The sequence below is a fragment of the Paroedura picta genome, chromosome 4 (assembly GCF_049243985.1).
Source record: "Paroedura picta isolate Pp20150507F chromosome 4, Ppicta_v3.0, whole genome shotgun sequence".
Lineage (NCBI taxonomy): Eukaryota > Metazoa > Chordata > Lepidosauria > Squamata > Gekkonidae > Paroedura > Paroedura picta.
The window spans coordinates 108,860,706-108,882,156 of record NC_135372.1 but is presented as its reverse complement, the minus strand read 5'-3'; the positions used below and the strand labels follow the sequence as shown (position 1 = coordinate 108,882,156).

At 40.1% G+C, this 21,451-nt stretch overlaps 2 protein-coding genes across 9 annotated transcripts in view; one reads left to right on the top strand and one right to left on the bottom strand.

The window, feature by feature from the left end:
* Window positions 1-13,502, top strand: part of PHTF1 (putative homeodomain transcription factor 1) — a 29,689-nt gene extending 16,187 nt beyond the window's left edge. For all 4 annotated transcript variants that reach the window (XM_077334935.1, XM_077334938.1, XM_077334936.1 and 1 more), the window contains exons 7-19: window positions 35-181; window positions 756-897; window positions 1,158-1,331; window positions 2,934-3,011; window positions 4,131-4,349; window positions 5,731-5,859; window positions 6,442-6,714; window positions 7,027-7,158; window positions 7,339-7,425; window positions 8,397-8,552; window positions 9,574-9,669; window positions 9,820-9,945; window positions 10,464-13,502. In XM_077334935.1, coding sequence (XP_077191050.1) covers window positions 35-181; window positions 756-897; window positions 1,158-1,331; window positions 2,934-3,011; window positions 4,131-4,349; window positions 5,731-5,859; window positions 6,442-6,714; window positions 7,027-7,158; window positions 7,339-7,425; window positions 8,397-8,552; window positions 9,574-9,669; window positions 9,820-9,945; window positions 10,464-10,484 — 1,780 coding nt within the window. In that variant the 3' untranslated portion in view covers window positions 10,485-13,502. The remainder of the gene's footprint in view (window positions 1-34; window positions 182-755; window positions 898-1,157; window positions 1,332-2,933; window positions 3,012-4,130; window positions 4,350-5,730; window positions 5,860-6,441; window positions 6,715-7,026; window positions 7,159-7,338; window positions 7,426-8,396; window positions 8,553-9,573; window positions 9,670-9,819; window positions 9,946-10,463) is intronic.
* A 149-nt stretch (window positions 13,503-13,651) lies between these two features.
* Window positions 13,652-21,451, bottom strand: part of MAGI3 (membrane associated guanylate kinase, WW and PDZ domain containing 3) — a 172,417-nt gene continuing 164,617 nt past the window's right edge. For 3 of the 5 annotated variants that reach the window (XM_077334930.1, XM_077334932.1, XM_077334931.1), the window contains one exon: window positions 13,652-18,921. In XM_077334930.1, coding sequence (XP_077191045.1) covers window positions 17,780-18,921 — 1,142 coding nt within the window. In that variant the 3' untranslated portion in view covers window positions 13,652-17,779. The remainder of the gene's footprint in view (window positions 18,922-21,451) is intronic. The other 2 variants (XM_077334933.1, XM_077334934.1) reach the window with 1 other exon arrangement.

Here is a 21,451-nt window from a genome sequence, read left to right as displayed (position 1 = left end):
TTTATGGCTAAAATGTAACGTTTTTTTAATGTAGAAAAATGCGCAAATTTGCAGGAGGTGATGGAAGCAGAGAGACCTATACTTCTATTGACAATATCAGCAGAGGAGAAGAGCCTTCAGGGTTGGGATCCAGGATTAGCAGCCTCTTTGACACAGTCCTGCACAGGAGGAACAGGGAAGGGTATGTTTGGTGATGCTGCTATATTGAGGGATAGATTGCCATACTGTACAAAACTACTTAATACTAGCACTTGTGTCATCCAGTGTGCAGTCACTGTTATGGTAAGTGGAGGTTCCAGTAAGGTTGGGCAATTTGTAGAGTGGGTTTGCAGAGAGATTGTCCATTCAGTCTTTGTTCTAGTTCTACTGGATTCAGCCTCCTTCTGTCCAGTCATTTATGAGTTTTATATATATTTCTGAACAGATGTGTTCTTCCTGTATTTTATTGGAGATACAGTGTTTGTAGGAGGCCACAGACACATGTTATTCCTTGAATTTCTCAGAACTAGTCTTAGTCAGGTGAAGATGTTCTGATTATACCCTTAACCTTCAATATTTTAGTAGAGTATAAAACAGTCATACGATTTTTTCTCCTGTTCACAACTCTTTCCATTGCTCTTTGTAAGTTCTTTTTTAAAAAGGTAAAAAGAAAAAAGAAAATCCAGCTGTTGTATACTCAGAATGATTCTGCTTGCCTCTCATCTTAAAATGTGTATATGAGGAAGATGTTATATGTGTGTAATTTCCTTCATTAGGATAAAGAAAGGGCAAAGGGTAGCGGATAAATGGACTGAAACAGAACACAGCAGTGGTATGAGGCGCAGGATTTCCAAATCTGAACATGGTCTGCAGTGGTCCAAGGATCATGGGTCAGAGTTAAATGCAGAAAAAAAACAGGTAGGATTTGGCTTTGATATTTTGCTTTATCAGATGTCAGCGTTCAGACTTTGGATGAACAATGTTGCACATCACAATCTTCTAAAAGTTTATGGAAATCGTATACAGAGCAATGTCTAGTTACTGTTTTTCTGTTTATGGTACTATTGCAACCAATAAATAGAAAGATGCTCTTTATCGAAGAGTGCAGCCCCCCCCCCCCCAATACTCTGTGAATATGAACTACGCTTGATTATGACTATTGGGGCTTGTTTTTTCAGAATATTGACAGGCACTCTGGTGTTTCCGAAGAACTCTCAAGTGAAGAGGATACTGATGCGATGGGTCAGAGAATTTTGTTGCGCAGAAGTGTCGAAGGTGCTTCCAGTGTCAGCTTGAGTGAGAATCAGAGAAGGACATCTTCTGCTGCTTCTGCAAACCACTCAGTATCTCAGGTAAATCGATAGGTTACCAGTAGAGAAATAGAGACATGACAGGGCTGTGTGCTTCAGCCGCGAAAGCGGCCATTCCAGCCCAAAGCAGCCAGCGAGGGGGAGGGGTGGCACCGGCACTGGCGTGTCAGTTGGCGCACGCACGCAGGTGCAGCTCTGTGCCTTCCTTAGAAGGAAGTAATTCGTCCCATTTCCAATTGAGTATACCTTGGACATGTCTTTTAGTCAGAATCAGTTTTAACTCTGCCTCTAAACACAAGCATTGTTGCTGTCCTAGGGTATTTTGATCATTAAATACATCTGGAAACTGACTAACTAATCTGGAACTGGTATGCATTAAACACCTTTTTGATTTTTACAAAAAAATGTAAACAAATATTTCCTTTTTTACTGGGTCTATTTAAAACTGATACAGCATAGAAATCAGAGAACTGACTGTAGGATTATCAAAGATAACTCTTAAACAATATAACAAAGTTTGAGTCCTCTGGAAATCTTAACTAGTCCAGCTGCACTCCTGAATCAATCTCAAATAGTATCTACTCACCTGAATTTAACCTTTTTAATAGCCTAGTAGCTTTCCCAAGTGGGAAGGGCAAATATGGAATCAACAATGGCATGATTATTTAAATGGCAGGCAAGAAGTTACAAGTATTTTTCTAGGTGACAGTTGTTAAAATTAAAAATAACGTATCCATCATTAGATATTTAGTATTTCTAGCTATTAGGAGGTCATCTCAAAACAAAACGACCTGCTTCTAGCTAGAACAGACTATTCTGACAAGCTGTTTGGAAGAAACTTTTTCTCATGTCCAAATAGAAGCTGAATTGCCACCCTGAAAAAATCTACCAGAGGAAGTTAGGACAGTGTTTACTTTGGCATTCTTTATGAGACAGTATAAAGCAGTTCTTTTTATGAGGGCTTTTTAAGTGGAGAGGATAAAAACTTTGTGTATTGTTTATTTTTTGAAGTTGACAATTTGAACTGTTGGGTTTATCTTTCCTTATTTATATATTGTATTAAATGTTTTGTGAAGTTTCTGTTTGATGTGTGTGTTTGTGGGCTGCCTTGTGAGGATCAAGGGAAAGGTGGGAGAGAAAAATTTAATAAATAAAGGTTCTGTTGGGTTATGTAGTCTTCCAACAACTACATGGAAAACAAGATACGCTCTTAAGAAGAGCCTTGGTTTGGTTCTCCTCATCACCTGGCTTCTTGGATGACCTATAAAAGTCGTCTATGTTCAGGCTGCTTAATGCTGAAGCTCTTCTTGAGATCAGTTCAGTTACTGTTTTGATGTGCAGTTCTGAATAGCTAAGGGGTATAGGCAGTAGTATGTATTTTGTCCCAATAAAAGTTTATCTGATAGAGATTTTGCAGTAGTACTTAAAGCAAACATGCTATTGATTATTCCAAATATGGTATTTGCAGGATAAGAAGATAAGCTTGTGAAATTGCTCCAGTCTTACTATGTGGAAAATATTTTAATGGAAGGCTGGAAGCTGGAATGCAGAAAGCTGGAAATAAAATAAAGCCTACGTTAATTACTTTGCACCCTTTTTATTTTTTCAAGTATCCAAATTATTTTCTTTTGTGGTCTGAGGCAGGTCAAGGAAGCCATGAAATCTATGCAAGACTCTGAAAGTATAACGGACTCAGATTTAGATGCAACAGTTCTTCATGAGGTATCAGTTCTTCAAGAACTTCAACAATTGCAGTATGTAGCTGGAAGCAAAAATCTGGATTCAGCAGGTCATGTTGATCTTATTTTGAAATGTTGGATTTTCTTCTACGTCTGTACTGGCTGTTCTTAAATGACCTAGCTGGACTCACATATACCTCCATCTGGATAAGTGATGGATTATGTGATTGGTTTCTGGTCAAAATTTCACTGTCATTGTTTGCTGTTTGCATAGCCTGGAAAGATACATGGGCTACTTTAAATTAAAGGTTTAGGTAGGTTAGATTAGCATGTGGTATCAGAGAACATTGAATTGTTGGATAGATGCCTTAGGATATACCTGCTTAATTAAATATTTCTCATGCTTAGTCAGTCTTAAAGAAAAAAAGGGGTAGTGTGTACATAGGTTGGGAGTAGATGAGAAGCAGAAATGCTTTATTTATCAACAAAAGTTAATTTTAAAAGTTTCTATTTTGTTAATACCCTCTGTTGTTTATACTGAGTCCATTTTTTTTTAAAAAGGCATTAAATGTTGAAACATTCTATTTTTATGGTTTGGATGGAAAACATGTCATTTCCTATATCATTACATACTCTTCAGTTTAAAGTGAGATAGAATGCAAGAGAATTTGTTTGCTTTTAAGCTTTGTAAATGAGTATTTCTGTTGACTCCTGTTTTCAGTGTTTTTAAATGTTGAATCTACCAATAAATTCAGTTTTGTTAAAGCACTACGTTGACAACAGAAACTTCCCCAAGAGATTTGTAGTGGCCAAATCAGATTTTTTTAAGACAGTCAAAATCTTTCACAATAACAAAATTAAAATCACTACCAGACTAAAGCTTCTCTTCCACCCGTCAGTGTCAGCATATCATTTAAATGCTGACCACAGGTATAATTTAATGTCAGCACATCTGTCAGCATTGTTACACCAGGGCTTTCTTTAGTTGCTTTTGAACATGGGTATGCTACTCAAGGGCTCTTGTAGGATTGGGCTTCAATTGTTCCCACCCTGGTAGTTTAAACAATTGTAAACTGGTTTAACTCAGGGTCCATGGAAAGTAAATAACTGTTCACAGCCGAATCAGGATTGCAGTAGCTATCTTCTCAATGTTTCTTTATAGACCAAATCTCAGTTTAGTAGTGGGGGATCTCGGAGTGGCAGTGTATCCCATAGAGACTCAGAAAGCACTCGTCACGGATCTGAAACAGAGGACGTGCTGTGGGATGACTTGCTCCATGGGCCTGAGTGCCGATCCTCCTTTACCAGTGACAGTGAAGAAGCCAGGGGTAAAGAAGCAAGGGGAAGCAAGCGAGATCTGAAGGAAGATGTTTTCCAGCAGGTTTGTATTATACAAAACTTTTTCTCCTTTGGGGGACAGACAGGAGTAGGCTCTCTGCAATTTTGATGCCATTCACATGGAAAATAGTTACTTCCACTGGAAAGAGTTCTGAAATTGTACTTGAATAAACTGGAATACTAATATGAGAACCGTTCCCGAAAGCCAAATCTTGAAACATATCACTTAAAAAAAAATGCACATCCTATTTGCTGAAAAAATATGATACTTACACTTTGTTGAATAAGATATATTGTATTGGATCCTATGTTTTTTATTATATTTATTATTTATATTGATATACTACCCTCCTTGAAGGCTCAGGTGCAAGGAATCTTCTGTCCATTAAAGATCCTTTTCTCCTTCAGCTTTCTCCCTTTATCCTTGGACATGTCTTATGCACACAAAAAATGAGAGTCAAACATCTCCTGTGGTGGTTTCTCTGCTATAGGAATATGTAGGCAGTTAGCCAAGGAATTCTGAACATTCATCTCTCTTCACCATGACATTTATCTAGGGGTTAGTGTTACCATGTTTGGGTTTGCTGTGCTACTTATGAGTATTTCCAAGCAGCTGAAAGCTGCTGAAAGTAACATGAAGAGTAGACTTGAATTCTAAGCACAAGTGGGCTCATGCTAGAGAAATATGGCTTCCCTGCCTCCCCACTCCCATTCATTGTGGCCTTTTTTTGCCCCATGAAACAGTGTCCCCTTTGGTTAGTGGACCGGAAGGGACAATGTACCGGGTAAAATGGGTGCTTGCATCATGTAGGGGGAATCTGCATAAATTGCCCTCCTCTCTTTTTCAAACAGAAATCCTATTCAGTTGGAGAAACTGCCACTGTGTCAGTGGAGTGGGACCAAGCTTGGACTTACTCTTTCAGTAGATCTATAGAATACAAGGTGTGATTTAAGCAAAAGTAGTTCTTGAACAATGGGTGTGTCAAGAAGAATTCAGGATCTTGGTCCATAGTGCTTTTCTTCAGTTTTATTGAAGCAGAAATGTCCTGCAGGATGATGTCCCTCAAAATTCTTACAAAGGGGTTTCATCAAGGGGGTGAATTTCAATACTTGTTACTAATTACATTATGGGGAAAAATCTAATAGGTGCTTGTGACAATAGCATAATCCCATTCTATACAGGGAACAGGTGCATGAGTGATGAAGGGTAGCTATAGCTCCTGTTGTGAGCTAGTGACTGTAAAGACTTGAGAGAGAGGAGGTGCCTTAAACCCTGTCCGTCCTGCTTTCTGAGACCTTCCTTCAGGATGTGGCATCTGTGTGTATTTGTCAGTGTCTTCCTAGGTCTGTCTGTCTGGTGTAGTACTGGCTGCTAGGTTGGTTTGGCTTGGATTCTTGGGTTTGAGACACATTTTCTTCCTCAGAACCACTTGTTCTGGCTGCAGAACACAAGCCCTGCTTCTTCTAAAGTGAGTGCTCTCATCTGGGAGGGGAACGAATGCAAGAAACTGGACCTGTCCGTGCTGGAGATCAGTGGGATCATCATGAGCAGGGTAAGAGAGTGACATAGTCATAGAATCATAGAATCATAGAGTTGGAAGGGACCATGCAGGCCATCTAGTCCAACCCCCTGCTCAACACAGGATCAGCCCAAAGGGCTGGATCAGTCTGCATCAAAGTTTTGCAGGATTCAATGGATCATCATGAGCAGGGTAAGAGAGTGACATAGTCATAGAATCATAGAGTTGGAAGGGGCCATATAGGCCATCTAGTCCAACCCCCTGCTCAATGCAGGATCAGCCCAAAGCGCAGGATCAGTCTGCATCAAAGTTTTGCAGGATTCAATGGGTGCAGGTTTTTGGTATGGAAAATATTCTACTCTGTGTGCTTAGATCATTCTTCCTGTGCAAAATCTTCATGGGCTGAAGAGATGAGTATATAGTCCCCAAAGATGAGGTCTGTTTGTTAATTGCATGAGTTCTATGAGGTCTTGTTAATATATAACATACTTCAAAATGGAGTTTGCGTTATTGAAGGGGTTTTCTCTTTGAGACTTGATTAGCCCTCATCCTTAAAATTGAGCTGTGGTGTGTTTACAATTTTTGTAATTTTGCTGTTGCTTTCTTAACCAATAGGTCAATGCCTGTCAGCAAGGAACAGGTTATCAATGGCTGGGAAATATTGTTGCCATTGGTTTGGCATTCCTTCCGTTCCTCTATCGACTTTTCCACTCAAAAACCTTGGAGCAGTTGTGGTCACTTTCTTTAAAAGAACTTCTATTTATATTTTGTGGGGCCCCCACAATCCCCCTTGTTGTCCTTCTTGCAATTATTATTTTTCTTGAGCGGCTGTGCCTCACATGGATGTTTTTCTTCATGATGTGTGTTGCTGAGAGAACATATAAGCAGGTTAGTCCTGAACAACCAAGAAGTGGCAAAAAAAAATTAGGCTAGAACTAGAATCTCCGGATAACACCTGGTAGTACAAAATGTATGATGTTTCTCCTTTTCTTGCAAGTGGCAGTTTTAGCTAGAAGCTGAAACCAATTAAGTTTCACATTTTGTTTGAATGTTGTTCCTTAGAGTAATGTGTGAATATTATGGTTCTGATTGGTAGCCTGATAGCAAGGCATCTAAAATATATTGTTAGAGAAGTACCTAGCACAGTTGTTTGGTGGTAAAAAAACAGGTTTTTCATAATTGATGTTAATTTTTTGGCAGCGATTTTTGTTTGCCAAACTTTTTAGCCACATTACCTCTGCTCGGAAAGCCAGGAAGTATGAAATACCTCATTTCAGACTGAAGAAGTTGGAAAACATTAGGATGTGGTTATCACTCCGCTCCTACTTAAAGGTGAGCCTGAGCTAAATGCACTAACTCTTAGCTTAAGGCAGAACATTTGAAGCTGTGGATGGTCTTTCAAACTGCTGGGGAGGTTATGATAGATCAGTGTGGATTGGCACTGCACTCTGTGGCCCTCTTCTCTGAACTCCTGTATTTCCTCTGCTCTCTTTCAACATCTTGTTTTGGCAGAGGCGAGGCCCACAACGGTCTGTTGATGTAATTGTATCGTCCATCTTCTTACTGGCTCTTTCAATTGCTTTCATATGCTGTGCACAGGTAAGATTCTCATAATTGTTTACAAAGTTAATATTTATTCTCAAAGATAACTTTACTTATAGAAATAGGGGCAGTGGAGTGTACTATGACAGTTTTCACATAGGAAGCTGTTGGAAAGTTGTTGCTCATTTGAAAAGCTTACCGCATTAAAAAGCTCCCAGCCTTGCTTTTTGTTTGACATGGGTCATTTTCTATGAGATGGGATTTTGACATGGGAGCATTTTTCAGATAAAAGTACTAGAGGGCAATAAGATAGGATACTGTGCATTGAAACTAAAATGCTATAGTCCTTGTATATGGGCAGTCTCCATTTTGTTAGCCAAAATCTTCTGATACTTATTTGGAGGTTGTTATGTTTAATCCTACAAGAAGCAAGTATCCTTATTGCCAGATTATCTCACAAAGAAATGAATTTTAAATTGGCTGCTGTTTAATTGTGCTCATGCTTACTGTCTCATTTTGTCACAGATATGGCTTTGAATATATGGGAGGAGTTGCTTGTCTTGACTGGAGCATGGATGGTGCTTCTGCAGTCCTTTTAAAATATGCCTTTTGTAAATCGCTGTAGCATTGCAAGTGAACTTTAAAGGCATAATCCCTTTAAATGCCTTCTCCAACTGAGTGGACTCCAAAGGCATTTAAAGGGACTGACAGCCCTAAAAATGCATTTTATTTGTGGCTACTCAATGGTCCCAAAATTTTGAGGATTTTTTGGGCTTGGCCATTTCAGATAGCTGAAGTTTAGTCCGATCTATATCCATCTGAAATAATATACAAAACATAAAAATAAGTTGTTTGGGGGGTATTTTCTCAGTTTGGATTAACCTAATGCACACCAGAGAACTGTTATTATTGTGCGTGCTTTAAAAGTCAGAAGTGAAAAGGAATCACCTCAAGCACTTTTTGTCCTGTAGCAAATGCTACAGAAAGTAATGGGAATGTCTGTTGATTTGTCATATTGTTAATCATAGGTTTTAAAGGGTCACAAGACATTTTTGAATGCTGCTTACAACTGGGAATTCCTAATCTGGGAAACAGCCTTGCTCCTCTTCTTGCTGCGCTTTGCATCTCTTGGGTCTGAAACCAACAAGAAATACAGTAATGTTTCAATCCTGCTCACTGAACAGGTATCTTGTTTATATGCACTGTTGTCGTGATTACCTATTCTCTACCGAAAAACTTAAGTTGGCCATTTCAGAAGAAACCCTTGGTAGCACTAAGTTACCATTTAATTACTATAGGTGTGTGGGAATGGTTTTATAATGATAATTTACCCTAGAATAACGTTGCATTATTCATGACATGTTTAATGGATCATGTTTGAGTGTTTTAACCAGATTTGCATTAGTGTGACTTCAGACCAGATGTTCCAAGCCCACAGAGCCACAATTTTACTGTACAAGTACAGGCATTTGTAGCTGGAACAAATGAGTGTGGATTTTTGATCTCTATTTTAAAGAAATCGAGGTTTGTATGGCTATAGAGAAACTGGGAGTTATGCAGATAATGTCTGGCAAAATCTGAAGCTAGGAAGAAGCTGGGCCAACCTGCTAGTCCTTGGGGTGTGTGGCTTCTGTATAACTCTTCCACACACACACACACCACCACCCCTGGGTGCTTTTCTTTCACACCTACATCTTCCATATCCTTGGAAGCAAATAGCCTGGGCACATTCCCATGACTATCATTGCTAAACCTCTTTCACAAAATGTAGGCACCCTTAAAACTATTCCAGCCAGGCTTTTAAAACTATACAGTTTCTACTTCTACCCAGGATTAATTTGTAGACTTGCCTTCTTGGACTGTTGTTGTCTCTTTCCATTTTGAGTTTTAGTGATGGGAGAACCAGAGACATTGGTTTCCATCCAGATAAGCAATGTGTATGTCTATATAGTTTAAAATATAATTTAAAAACTCCTTCTGAAGTCAGTCTTGGGTATGGCTCAAATAAAAATACAATAGTTGCTGATAAAATCAAAACATTTCTTTGGGTAGTGTCTTCTGCAGCTTAGATACTGCCTTTAAGGGAGGATGAGGGAAGTTACCAGTGCTACAGTTATTCAAACCTGCAGACTCTACAATTGCAGTACTGACTTGCATTAGTGTCTGTGTTGAATAAATGCTTTTAAAACACAATCTGTGTTTCAGGTAAATTTATATTTAAAGATGGAGAAGAAGCCAAATAAGAAAGAACAGCTCATTCTTGTGAACAATGTCCTAAAGCTGTCTACAAAGCTCCTGAAGGTAGTGGTTAAGAACAATGCAACCTTTTTGCAGCAGTTTTCCCATTAGCACTCCATAGTCTGGTTTGCTGGTAAGGGATGTATGACCATTCCCTTACCGTATGGGAGTAGGAGGAGAACTGCCACACTAATTTGTCTTCTTTTACCACAGGAGTTAGATACGCCATTTAGACTGTATGGGTTGACAATGAATCCCTTAATCTACAACATTACACGTGTGGTGATCTTGTCTGCAGTCTCTGGTGTTATAAGTGACCTGCTAGGATTCAATATCAGAGTAAGTGTTGAGATGGGTAATTAAATGGTGATTTTTTAAATGTGTCTTACCATTGTGTTAAGACTTTGGGAAGCAGAATTACACAGATGTAAATTTGGGGGTGAAAAAGGGGGAGGGGCTGGTTTGGACGCTGGCTAAGTCTGGCACTCAGCTTTTCTGCTGTGGGAAGGCCATAAGCTTTGATCCTAAGTAGCATGAGCAATCTTACACTTGAGTAAAGCAACTCTCTTGCCTCCCTCCTCCAACTGCAACCTTCTTTGCTTCCCAAAGTCATGTTCCTTTGCATCCACTGATCCAAAGGCAACAGTGTTGGGGGACAAATTGGGAATCTGCAGTAGGAAAGGGGAATCAGTAAAATCCACCTCCTCTTCTCCACAAACATAAAAACTAGACCACCAGAAGAACCAAACCATTGAAACCAAACTATGAAACCACTTTTGCTGGGGTGGGATTTTTAACTGGACTCTGAATTGAATTTCTCAGATTGGTAGTAATGATGTCCAATTTATTTATTTTAGTTGTGGAAAATCAAGCCATGACTTGAAGAACAGAGCCTAAGTGCAAAGCTCAAGTATGATCAGTGGAGTCAAGACAGTCATCTACACGGGCTTGGTATGGAAGCTGGTACTTTACACCAACATGCATGCAGCTGCCTTACTCTTCTGAGTGATAGTTCAATAAACCCTAGTTTATTATAATTATTATAATAAAGCAAAGGTTATCTTAATGGGACAAATCTGCAGCTCCCATGGAGTACAGCAGAAACTACCCATTACTGGAGAAATATGAAATTAAGAATATATTGCAACAGTTGAGTTACATTGCAGCAAGATATAGTTCAAACTAGCCCAGCTGGAGAGAGCTAGAATATGAACAAGCACACTACCCACAAAGAATTGTGTGAACGGGGGGAACCATCCCTCCCTATTTCCTGTTCTCCTGGCAACCGTCATATCGTCCTTCCTTCCTCTCCTAGTTCTGAGTTTTATTCACTATTATTTCAGTATATGCTTTCTTCCCAGTGGAGACTCAAGCAGCTTATATTGTTTTCATCCCCATTTTATCCTCACAACAACCTTATGAGGTAGGTTAAACTGAGAGCGAATGACTGGGCCATTCATTGCAGAGCACAGATTCAAACGTGGGTCTCCCCACATGTTAATACTCTTCACATTCTAGCACAGTGGCTTTCACATGACAGCTGCTATTGAATAGTAATGAAGTACCCTGGGCCTGAAATGAATCATGAGATAGTTATTTGGTGGCTGTTGCCAAAGTTGCCCTCAGTGAGTCCTCCCTCTAGGGCAGATGGGGAGGGGAGTGGGGGTGGCTGGTAAGGCAAAATATCCTGGGAAAGGGCCTTGCCCCTCCTCTTTTATTGACAGAAAACAAGGCTTGAAGAGTAGTGATATTATTGTGACTGAATAGCTAACTCCACTGACATCCCAAAGGGCTTCAGGTGGTGCTTATATCATTTCAGAACTTACAGATTTTTCTGTAAACCTGTGGCTTGTCTCAGGTTTGTGGAAAGATCTGGCTTGGCTGTTTATGGTCTGTCTAAGGGGCCATATAAAACTTAGATATATGGATTAGATTGAACCTGCAAGACTTAGTTCAATCTAACTAACCCTCCCGCCCTTTTGCTCCCCACTTGCAGTATGGCTGCATTCATAGACCGGGCTCCCACTCCTATCTAGCAAACGAGTGTGCGTGTGTGAGCTCACTTGCCATGCCCATCCATCTGCTCCACCTACCTTCCTGAAGCTTTCCATATCTAGCTGTCTCTCCACTTCCTCTGCCCACCCCACACATCATCCTTTCTGCCATTCCTTGGGAACTGTGGCAGTGGCTCCTGCCCAACCCCTTCATCTGCACTGCTGCAGCCTATGTCACACAGCAGTGGTAGTTCCTCTTCCTCCTTTCACATGCTGCTCAGCAGCTGGATGCCCCTGAACTAAGGGAGGCATAATGCGCCTCTCTATTAAAGCTTTTCTCCCCAACATTTTAGACTTTTTGTGTGTTTAGGGAAGGGGAACTCTGTGGCATTGTTCTGAGGATTTAAATATACACAGATGGGACCATATCAAGAATTTGACATCATGATTTGTAGAAGAAGAGTTGGTTCTTATGCCACTTTTCTCTACCTGAAGGAGCCTCAAAGAGGCTTACATTCGCATTCCCTTTCCTCTCCCCACAACAGACACCCTGTGAGGTGGGTGAGGCTGAGAGAGCTCTATTACTGCTCGATCAGAACAGCTTTATCAGTGCTGTGGTGAGCCCAAGGTTCCCCAGCTGGTTGCATGTGGGGGAGCGCGGAATCGAACCCGGCTCGCCAGATTAGAAGTCCGCACTCCTAACCACTATACCAAACTGGCTCTCTGTAATATCTGGGTTATGTGGTTCTTAAGACCAGGTGTTTGTTTCTAGCAGAAACACTTATTTTCTGTAGGTTACTGTTGAGCTACACTTTGTAAAGCCTAAAGTACCTCTACTGCGGAGACTAGTATCATTCAGGAAAAGCTTTTTATCAAAGTCTAGGCCTTGCCTATTTTGGCTGACATTCAATCCCCATAAGATGAGTATAATCTCTCCAGGCATCTGGCAGTTCAGACTGCAGTTGCTTAGTAACATACAACCAGCACCAGAAGGTGGCTTACAGTAGGTCTGCCCCCCACACCAGTAAAGATGATAGTTTTTATACTACTAAGCAAGCTCAGATTGATCTGTACAAGCGACGCAATCTCTCCAGGAAAGAACACAGCAATGTTTATATCTTTCCATAGAGTGAGAACAGATGTTGTACCCTGTTTAAGAGGAAATTAAAAAGCCAAATTTCTGGTGGGATAGATTATGCTACCCACTGGTGGCATTTAGCTCCATGTAAAGTGGATTGGCCCTGAACATTTTCCTATTTTAGGGGACTGATGATAAAGCACTATACCTGCACCTGTTCCCAATATCGCTTCTTTTCCCTGAAGGTATGCTAGTATGTACAGGTGTGTGAAAATCACATTCACAATTAAAACCCTTAACATCTCTCAAATGCACTCAAAAGGCATCAGAACATATTTATATAGTTTTCCCACACAATAAGGAAAAAGTGTGAAGTGGCACAGAAACCATTTAAAAAAAATGAAACTAACTTCATTTGCTGGAGGGGAAGAAACTACCATCTTTCAAGAGAGACACTGGCCCTAGAGCTTTCTAAGGAAAATATAGTGCCCTCTGTGCTAGCAGAAGTAAAGTCTGTAAACTGTTGACATAACTAATGACAATTACCACCTAAGACATACTGCCAAAGAAAAGCCAAGGAAGAATGGACAGCTTTGTTGCATTCTTTGTAAAGGTCAAATGTATAGCTGTTGGAAATCAAAAGTATCTTTCCAGTTGTAGAAGAATTGTTTGAAAGTCAAAAGTATCAAAGTATCTTTCCAGTTGTAGAACTGTTTGAAGCATTCCCTACGAAAGATGAATCGACAGTAACTGCAACAGTGTGCTTGTGTAAAAATTTCAGAAGCATGAGAACTTTTGCAAAATGTATCTGTTACAGCAATGTATGTATGTCTGCCCAAGTGTTTTTGAACAATGCTAACAGTTCTTTTCCTTCCACCCACAACTGGAATGAAACCAACAGTCTCACAAGCTGTAAAGCAAAAGAGCTAATTTTTCAAGAAGGCAGCTACAGTATACAATAAGCCAGAAGCCATGAACTAGAGTCTCTCTTTAATGTATCTATATAAAAAATAATGAGCAATTTACAGGTCTTTCTAGTCAGAATCTCAGAAGTATATATAAAGGTGCTGTACAATATTTAAACATTTACATCCAGTACAACCATAGGTTTCTCAGCATTCCAAGGCCACATTGCTAAGTCATTTTATGCAGATACGTACAGATATAGAGTCTCTGACTAGGAGGGTTCACATTAAACAGAAGACAACAAATTAGGTCACACCATTAGATGGTAGAGTAGCATCTGGATGATGGTTACTTGCTGAGTAGAGGTGAAAGGAGCCATTTCAGTTTCACTGGGTTATCCTGATACTTCTGCAGTTTTCAGTCAATGCTATATTCTGTGGTTGAGTGGAGATAATCTTACTGAAGGGATTCATGACGTTTATTAAGATATTAACCTACATAGCCTAACTCAAATATTAAGTATTTTCACAGTAATATTCTACAATATTTGCACATACTTCCTACAGCAACTTGAGTTCTTAAACAAGACCAAATGACACATTAAGAAAAACTATTTTAAAAATAGTTTAACCAGAAATGTTTTTTTTCTTAAACAGCTCGTAACTCCTGTTCAGAACTGATCTATTTGTCTCAGTGACTTGCCACCACAGCCAGTGCAGCTTTTATTTTTGTTTCCTGAATCCCACCATTTGAGACAAATTATTAGAAGGTGCTTTTCAAGCTGAAAGCGGTTAAGCAAATCTGATATGACGTGTATGTAAGGGGGGGGGTTAATTCTATTCAAAAAGGGGGCTGGGAAAGCCCTGCAGAGGCTGTCTAGGGGACTTGATTTGTACAGCTTATGAACATACAATTTCTTCAAGTTTTTAAAAAGGTGAACAGGCATTCCAGCACAATTTAAATGAATGTTATTACACTAGTATATGGTCCTGACAGTCAAAGGAGGATGAACCTCTAAGAACAAGAATGCCTATTATGCCCCTTTTCTTTTCCAGCAGTGAGTAGGCTTCCATTTTCTCTCCTGTGACAGTTGCTGGCCAGCAAGCTCTGTGCTGAAGCTTTGGCTGCAGTTGCTGCAATCCTTGCCATAATTCAGTCTCCCCTTGCGATGATCAGTCTGGGAGGAGGTTAGTAAGGAATGAGGCAGTCAGCAACCATGTTTTCTAAGCAGCTTACGAACCTTGAGCAGATGACTTGTAGCTGGCAAGCAAGATGTCATTTATGCTGATCATTTCTGGTTAAGCTGCAGTGGCACAGTCAGCTGAAGGGAACAGCTATTCGGACAAATGCCGCAACAACGTCACCTTACCTTAACAACAGATACAGCTCTTCTATAAGGAAGTTCCTGAGCTCAATCCTGAAATCATGCCCCATATGAGGTCACAGGAGGTTCACTACCTTGAACTCACATCCAGAGAATTCACAGAATCGCTAGTGTCCTAGACGGCTGGACCAGTCCACAAGCCATTGCACTAGTATTCCAACCCAGCAAGCAAGGAAAGATATATGTACCAGTAACCTTTAATAATAACGAAAAAGCAATACTTCCAAAAGAAACAACATCCCTAAAGATCCCAGCCTTGCCTCCATTTGCTAACAATCAGTGCTGGCTTTAGTGGAAAAAGAAGAGCACACAGAGAAATGAAAAGGCTGAGTAGGGACAAAATTTCTTGTAAATGGGAAAGCTTTCCTGTTGGTGTTACTGAGGCAGCTGCCCTGATCTAGCAACAGTGGTAAAACACACATCATGACAGTGGGGAGGTTGTCTACAAAGAGGGAAATCTCATTTTCTTTAAGAGTTCCACTTCCAGCTGCTTCCCTAATCCCTATTTGAGATCAATGGAATGGTAACTGACTACCCAATGTTCTGGTCTAGATGATTTAACTACAAAAAAAAACTTACTTGAATACGTTGGCCTCTGAAAGAAAAAGGATGTTAAATGTTCTTGAAATGATAGGCTGTTGGTATGTATGAAAGAGAAGCCTTGCAATCATTTTCTTATTGAACAGCCATTAAATAACAGATTTGGATACATCTTTCCCCATTTTGTGAGGGTGGGAGGAAGAAGAGAGGAAAGTTTCATTCAGCATTAGAGTTCATACAGAAAGGTGTCTGCAGTATAAGCAAGTGTGCTGCTGCAGCGCTGGCTATGCTACTGGGAACAAGTTTTAACTTATATTATTGCTTGAAGCACTGCCGAATCCACAAAACCAGTTAACAGAAATCATCCTGGCAGGATATAAAATGAACCTGAGCATCCCAGGCAGTGAGAGCTCTGCCACAACACCTACAAGTTTCTAAGAATCAACTGTGCACAGTAGGTGGCTGAGCAGGCCAAAAAGCTGGGGATGGGCGGGTGGAGACAGAAATAACTGAAGGATGCAGAAAACAAGGATGGAAAAAAGCTTGCGAAAGAATAAGATAAATAAGTGAATTATAAGGGGGTAGCTGAAATAGACATGCATTTAAATACAAAAACAAAACTTATTTGTTTCCTCTAGGTACGATTTGGGGAGAGTCATATTTTTTGCTTTCCCAGGGGGAGACTTATTGGTGAAAAAATTAAGATTTTAATTATAGATCATATAAAAGTTCATATAGCAAATCTCCCTTCTCTTTTCTGCTTTGCTTGTATCGGTCAAACTAAAGCACTCCTGTTACCCAAACTATTTCAATGGTAACCAACCAGCACTAAACACTGAAAAAAACAAATGTTTTCTCTTTATAGATAAAGGTAAAGGTGCAAGCACCAGGTCATGTCTGACCCTTGGGGTGATGCCCTCTAGCGTTTTCATGGCAGACTCAATATGGGATGGTTTGCCAGTGCCTTCCCCAGTCATTACCGTTTACCCCCCAGCAGCAAGCTGGGTACTCATTTTACTGACCTCGGAAGGATGGAAGGCTGAGTCAAGCTTGAGCCGGCTGCTGGGATTGAACTCCCAGCCTCATGGGCAGAACTTTCAGACTGCATGTCTGCTGCCTTACCACTCTGCGCCACAAGAGGCTCTTTCTGTATGCATAGCCACCTCCAAATAATGACATGCCTGACGTGCAAAGGTGCTCCACTGTTAACATTCATCAATATTAACATTTGCACACATGCTGAAACAAAAGACATTTCAATGGATTCTGCTTAAAAGCTGAAAATAATACATGTGGAAAGTAAAATAGAGTAGGCTTCTGTTAATAGGCACAAGAAAGGACAGTTCTTAAGTTAACAGTGGTGGATTGGTTCTGCTTCACTTTGCTTGCTGGGATTTAAGATCTTCAGACAAGAAATTTCAAGTTTCAAATTCAACCACCATTAAGGGGAAAAACAAAAAAAGATGAAGAACAGATGGGAGATTCTGGGACACAGCATGATAGTAAGACTGAACGCATATGCATACCATGTGAGGGCAACCCTAAAACCAAGGTAGTCTCATTGAAATTAATTGAATTCTATGGTGATTTAATAATTACTTCTTAATGTCCATAATGCTGTTTAATTTGTGTAAATCGAATCAATTTTGGGGTATTATACAGTAAAATGAAAGTATTAAATATGCAGAATGGGTCAAACTTACTTTGCTGGTACAGAATTGCTTTTGAGGACAAAGGTTTTGGGATGGGTTTGCTCCCTGATTCCAAAGAGCCAAGAGAACCAGCTCATACAACGTCTTGCTTAAGCAGTGAGAACTCAGAAATATCCCTTATGTAAACATGCAGCATGCCTGAGTAAATACTCAACTTTAAACAAAATCTTCCTTTTCTGTGGCAGTGGAAAATGCAGGAGAAGATTCAACAGGATACAGTAGATAACTTGGCACAAGAACGAGTACTGAGTCATGATTACACTGATAATAGGCATTAAATAAATTTGTTCATTAACTCACAATACTATCAGAAAGCCTTAGCAGTGCAACATCAGGAGCAGCAGGACACAACCTTTCAAAGGGACAAAAGGACAGCAGCTTTTGAAGAGTTTCTTACACGCAATCCAAAACGTCCTTCATGCAGCCTAATTAGTTCATGTTCAAATCAAATGTACTTTTCATTCAGTCAATCACAGTGTCTGAAATATGATAGTTTTGTGAAAACAAGATGTGACCACATTAGAAACCTAATTAAAATATGCTCTAAAAAATTTGTCAGTCAAACCCGTTTGTCAGTCACACCCGCTGTTTTTGTGACTCTGCTTGCACTTGGTACTTTCCAAGGTCCAGGAGTTATTGTTTTCTTCACTGGAGATTTAATCTCGGATTTGGAAATTCCATCCTCTTTGGTTTTGTCAGCTGGCTCCAAGTCATTGTCTCTGAATTTATTCAGAGGCTTTTCTGCTTCAAGTGTAGTGTTTTTATCCTCAGAACGTGTTACTTCATCAGGAAGACCTGCCATTTGGAATTGGTTAGTGTGTGACTCTTCAACATTTGGCTTCATTTTTTCATCTTCCAACTTTTTCTTCCCAAACTGATTAGCCTTAGAGGGTGAGAGAGATTGCTTTGCTGACTTGGCGTGTGCAGTGTCTGAAGGATAATTCCCATCTGTTGTAGCTGTATTTAGGTTTTTGTTTTCCTTCATGGCTCCCAAGTCTCCTAATATAGCCTTTTCATCTTTTGGTGGTACAGTTGAAGTTTTATTGTTAGCAGGTGCTCTGCTTTGAAGTTCTGGTAACCCTTCTTCCACATATAGTTTGTTTCTGCTTCTCTCGCTCCTTGGATATTTCTGGGGACTGACAGATCTGCCTCTCTTTTCCTGAGCAGGGCCTCTTCCAATAATTGCATTTTCAGATGTTCCCTGGTGCTTGTTTCTGTGTCTCCTGGGACTCTCTGGTTGGTCTAAGCACCTCTTGTGTTTTTTAGGTTCACCCCTCCTAGGGCTGATGCTTCGTATTTGATGTTGGTCTTTGGAAGTACTATTGCTTATCTTTTTTGGACTAGCTGATCTGCCTCTACTGGATGATCTGCCTCTGGTTCCCTTGCCCTTTGCTAACTGTGCATTACTATGTGCCATCTCATTACCTAGGCTGGAGAGGAGATCCTTCTTGTTCACATTCCTTTGTGTAGAGGTTGTATTCTCTATCTCCAAGTGGTTTTCCATTAAAGTGCTTTTCTTTTCAGGCACAGTGTTCTTCTGTTCTTCCAGTTTCTCAGATGTCTGAACTTTCATTAAAGCTTCTTCTGATCCTGGCAAATGAGATGCTTCAGATGTGGAAGCAGAATGTGAGGATGAGGGAAGTGGTGTTTGATCACCATGTGTTACACTTGAGGATGTTGGATTAAAACTATCCAGATCACCTGCATCAAAACAAACAAATAAAACCTGTTACGCAATATTTTAAAAATGCATTATACACATTAAAAACCCTTTTAGAATTAAGGATAAACTAGGTAGGAAACAACAAAAGCTCATACAGTAGGTAAAATGGCATGAGGAAAACACAGATTTATAACCTCTGTATTCATTTGCTAATATATCACTTAGTTTTGATGTCTGCATACCATCCTCCCTATTTTGCACACCTGGTTTCTGGGTGTCCCAAACTCCCACATGTCATATAATCCTTAAATCCAGTTTACATCTACCAGTGAACTCCACACTTGACTCTTCTGTGTAACAACCGAAAGTACAGAAGGTTTTTGGGTTTTGTTTTTACTGTTTTGTGGTATCTGTGGATCACATTAATGGGCTTGTCACTTAAACAAGGCCTCAGTTCAGAAACTTCTAGAACTAGTATTTAGGAATGAAAATCATTTACCTTGGAGTCTCTTCTACTGCTGTTACTTCATTTCTATTCTCCATCGCTTTCCCAGTAATTCCTCTGTTGGCCACATAATTGATACCTCACTTTTTACAACCCGAAGAAATCTACTGCTCCATATTTAACACATATCACCCTTGTTAAAGTCCGATGGGTTTTTCCAAGAGTTCGTTTCCATGCATTTCCATCAGCACTGCTTAGTGGAAGATTTCAGTATGTGCCTATGAAGGATCGACTGTCCCATTGCAGCTCAGGCAATTGAATTGATTACTCATTCTACTGCATTGTGATTTTTACCAGGATATCAGTAGTAGTCTTATTTTACCTTTGTTACTGTGATTCTCTAGCTATACTGAGGATCTTACTTGGAGCTAAGTTTAATTCTATTTCTTATACAGTGGTTAAGTTCTGTTATATTGTCAGCAGAGTGTGGAAATCCTTGGATGATGTTAAGTGACTTGGTTGTTAACTTAATAATGTTACTATGGTTTCACCTATGTTTTGATGCTGGTCAATGATTGTAAATAGATAAATGCATGATACCTCACTTGTTACGAATGCAGCCTGTGACACAGCAAAATTCTCCCATGTCTCACAGGAACTCACTGGTGTCCAGTGCATCAAAGCACAAAGAAACTTCTTCTTCACTGGAATCCAAAGTTTGTGATAAGACATTTTGATCATCCAGGCTATTTAGACTCTACTCTAAATGACTAATTCATGCAGCTATTGAGCTTCAGCAGAAATTTACACCCCAGTCCTCTCAAGTAGATCTGGTTTTTGGTATCTTAGATTCAGAATCACATATAGTGGTATCACTCCTGATGGGCTTTGCTAAGGATGTATAGTTAAAACCAGTTTCAGCTCTGTGAACATCCAAACGTCTATTAGATACCATAGGACAGCTAGAACATAAGAGAAGCCATGCTGGATCAGGCCAACACTATGTCACACAGTGGCCAAAACCCAGGTGCCATTAGGAGGTCCACCAGCAGGGCCCGAACTCTAGACGCCCTCTCACTGTTGGCCTCAGGCAACAAGAATTAGATTAAATTCAGTTGTGACTGAGCCTTTTCTAGGTAAGGGCCATCGAGGTTCTAATTCGGCTCTGACAAAGGCAGCAGGAAAGGGTAAGTAAACAGAGTCAATACCTCAGTAGCAGCAGCACCTAGCATGCATTTAACTACCTATGATGTCTCAGCACTGTGGGAGACATTGTCCAATCTTTCTTTAATATCTTCAGAGAGGTGATCAGACAGCTGTGGGTCTTTTGTAAGATGGCTCCTCACACAGCAACAATTGCTGACATCAAAGCATAAAGCTGATTGTGGAACAAAGACCATGGCAGCAGGCTGTTCTGATACAACACTATGCAGGATTATTGTGTGGATGGAAGACTTGCCATTTGAAGGGGAGGGCATCTTCAGAGAAAAGATCAGTGAGATGCTCAAGGGGAATCAAAAGCTACATTCAAGAATCCATGGGCCTTCCACCATCCTCATTCAAGAAGCAAAGGCAACACTCTTGGAATCCTGCATCAACATGACTGAACTCCATTGGCACTCACAAGCCCTTCAATTAATAACTCTTCCTTCTACTCCAAATCTCATTTCTCAGCTGATCAGTCCAAAGTCTCTTTGGGCTTCAAGCAAGACTTTTGAGAATTTGTGTGACTTTGCTCTGCTTCTTGTCCCATCTATGTCAATATCTTTCAATCTGGGAAGGAGGCCATAACATCATAACACTGGCTTTTAACTTTTCAGTGCACCATAGAATTCTCTTTGCTTCTGCCATGCAGAGTGTTTGCAGCTACCCATCTAAACATGATCCTTTTCCAGGACATAGCGTCCTTCTGGCGTAAAGAAGCAACAAAAGCTGTGCCATACTTCTAGAGCAAAGAAAGGTTCTATTCTGTGTACTTCATGATCCCAGAAAAGTCTCTATTCCATTGGCAATCTCTGGGATATCAACAGCTTCATCAAGACCAAGTAGTTCCAGATGGTGATCCATTCTCTTTTTGACACTGGAAGTTTGTTTTGCTTCTGATGTCCTTAAATGATACCTGC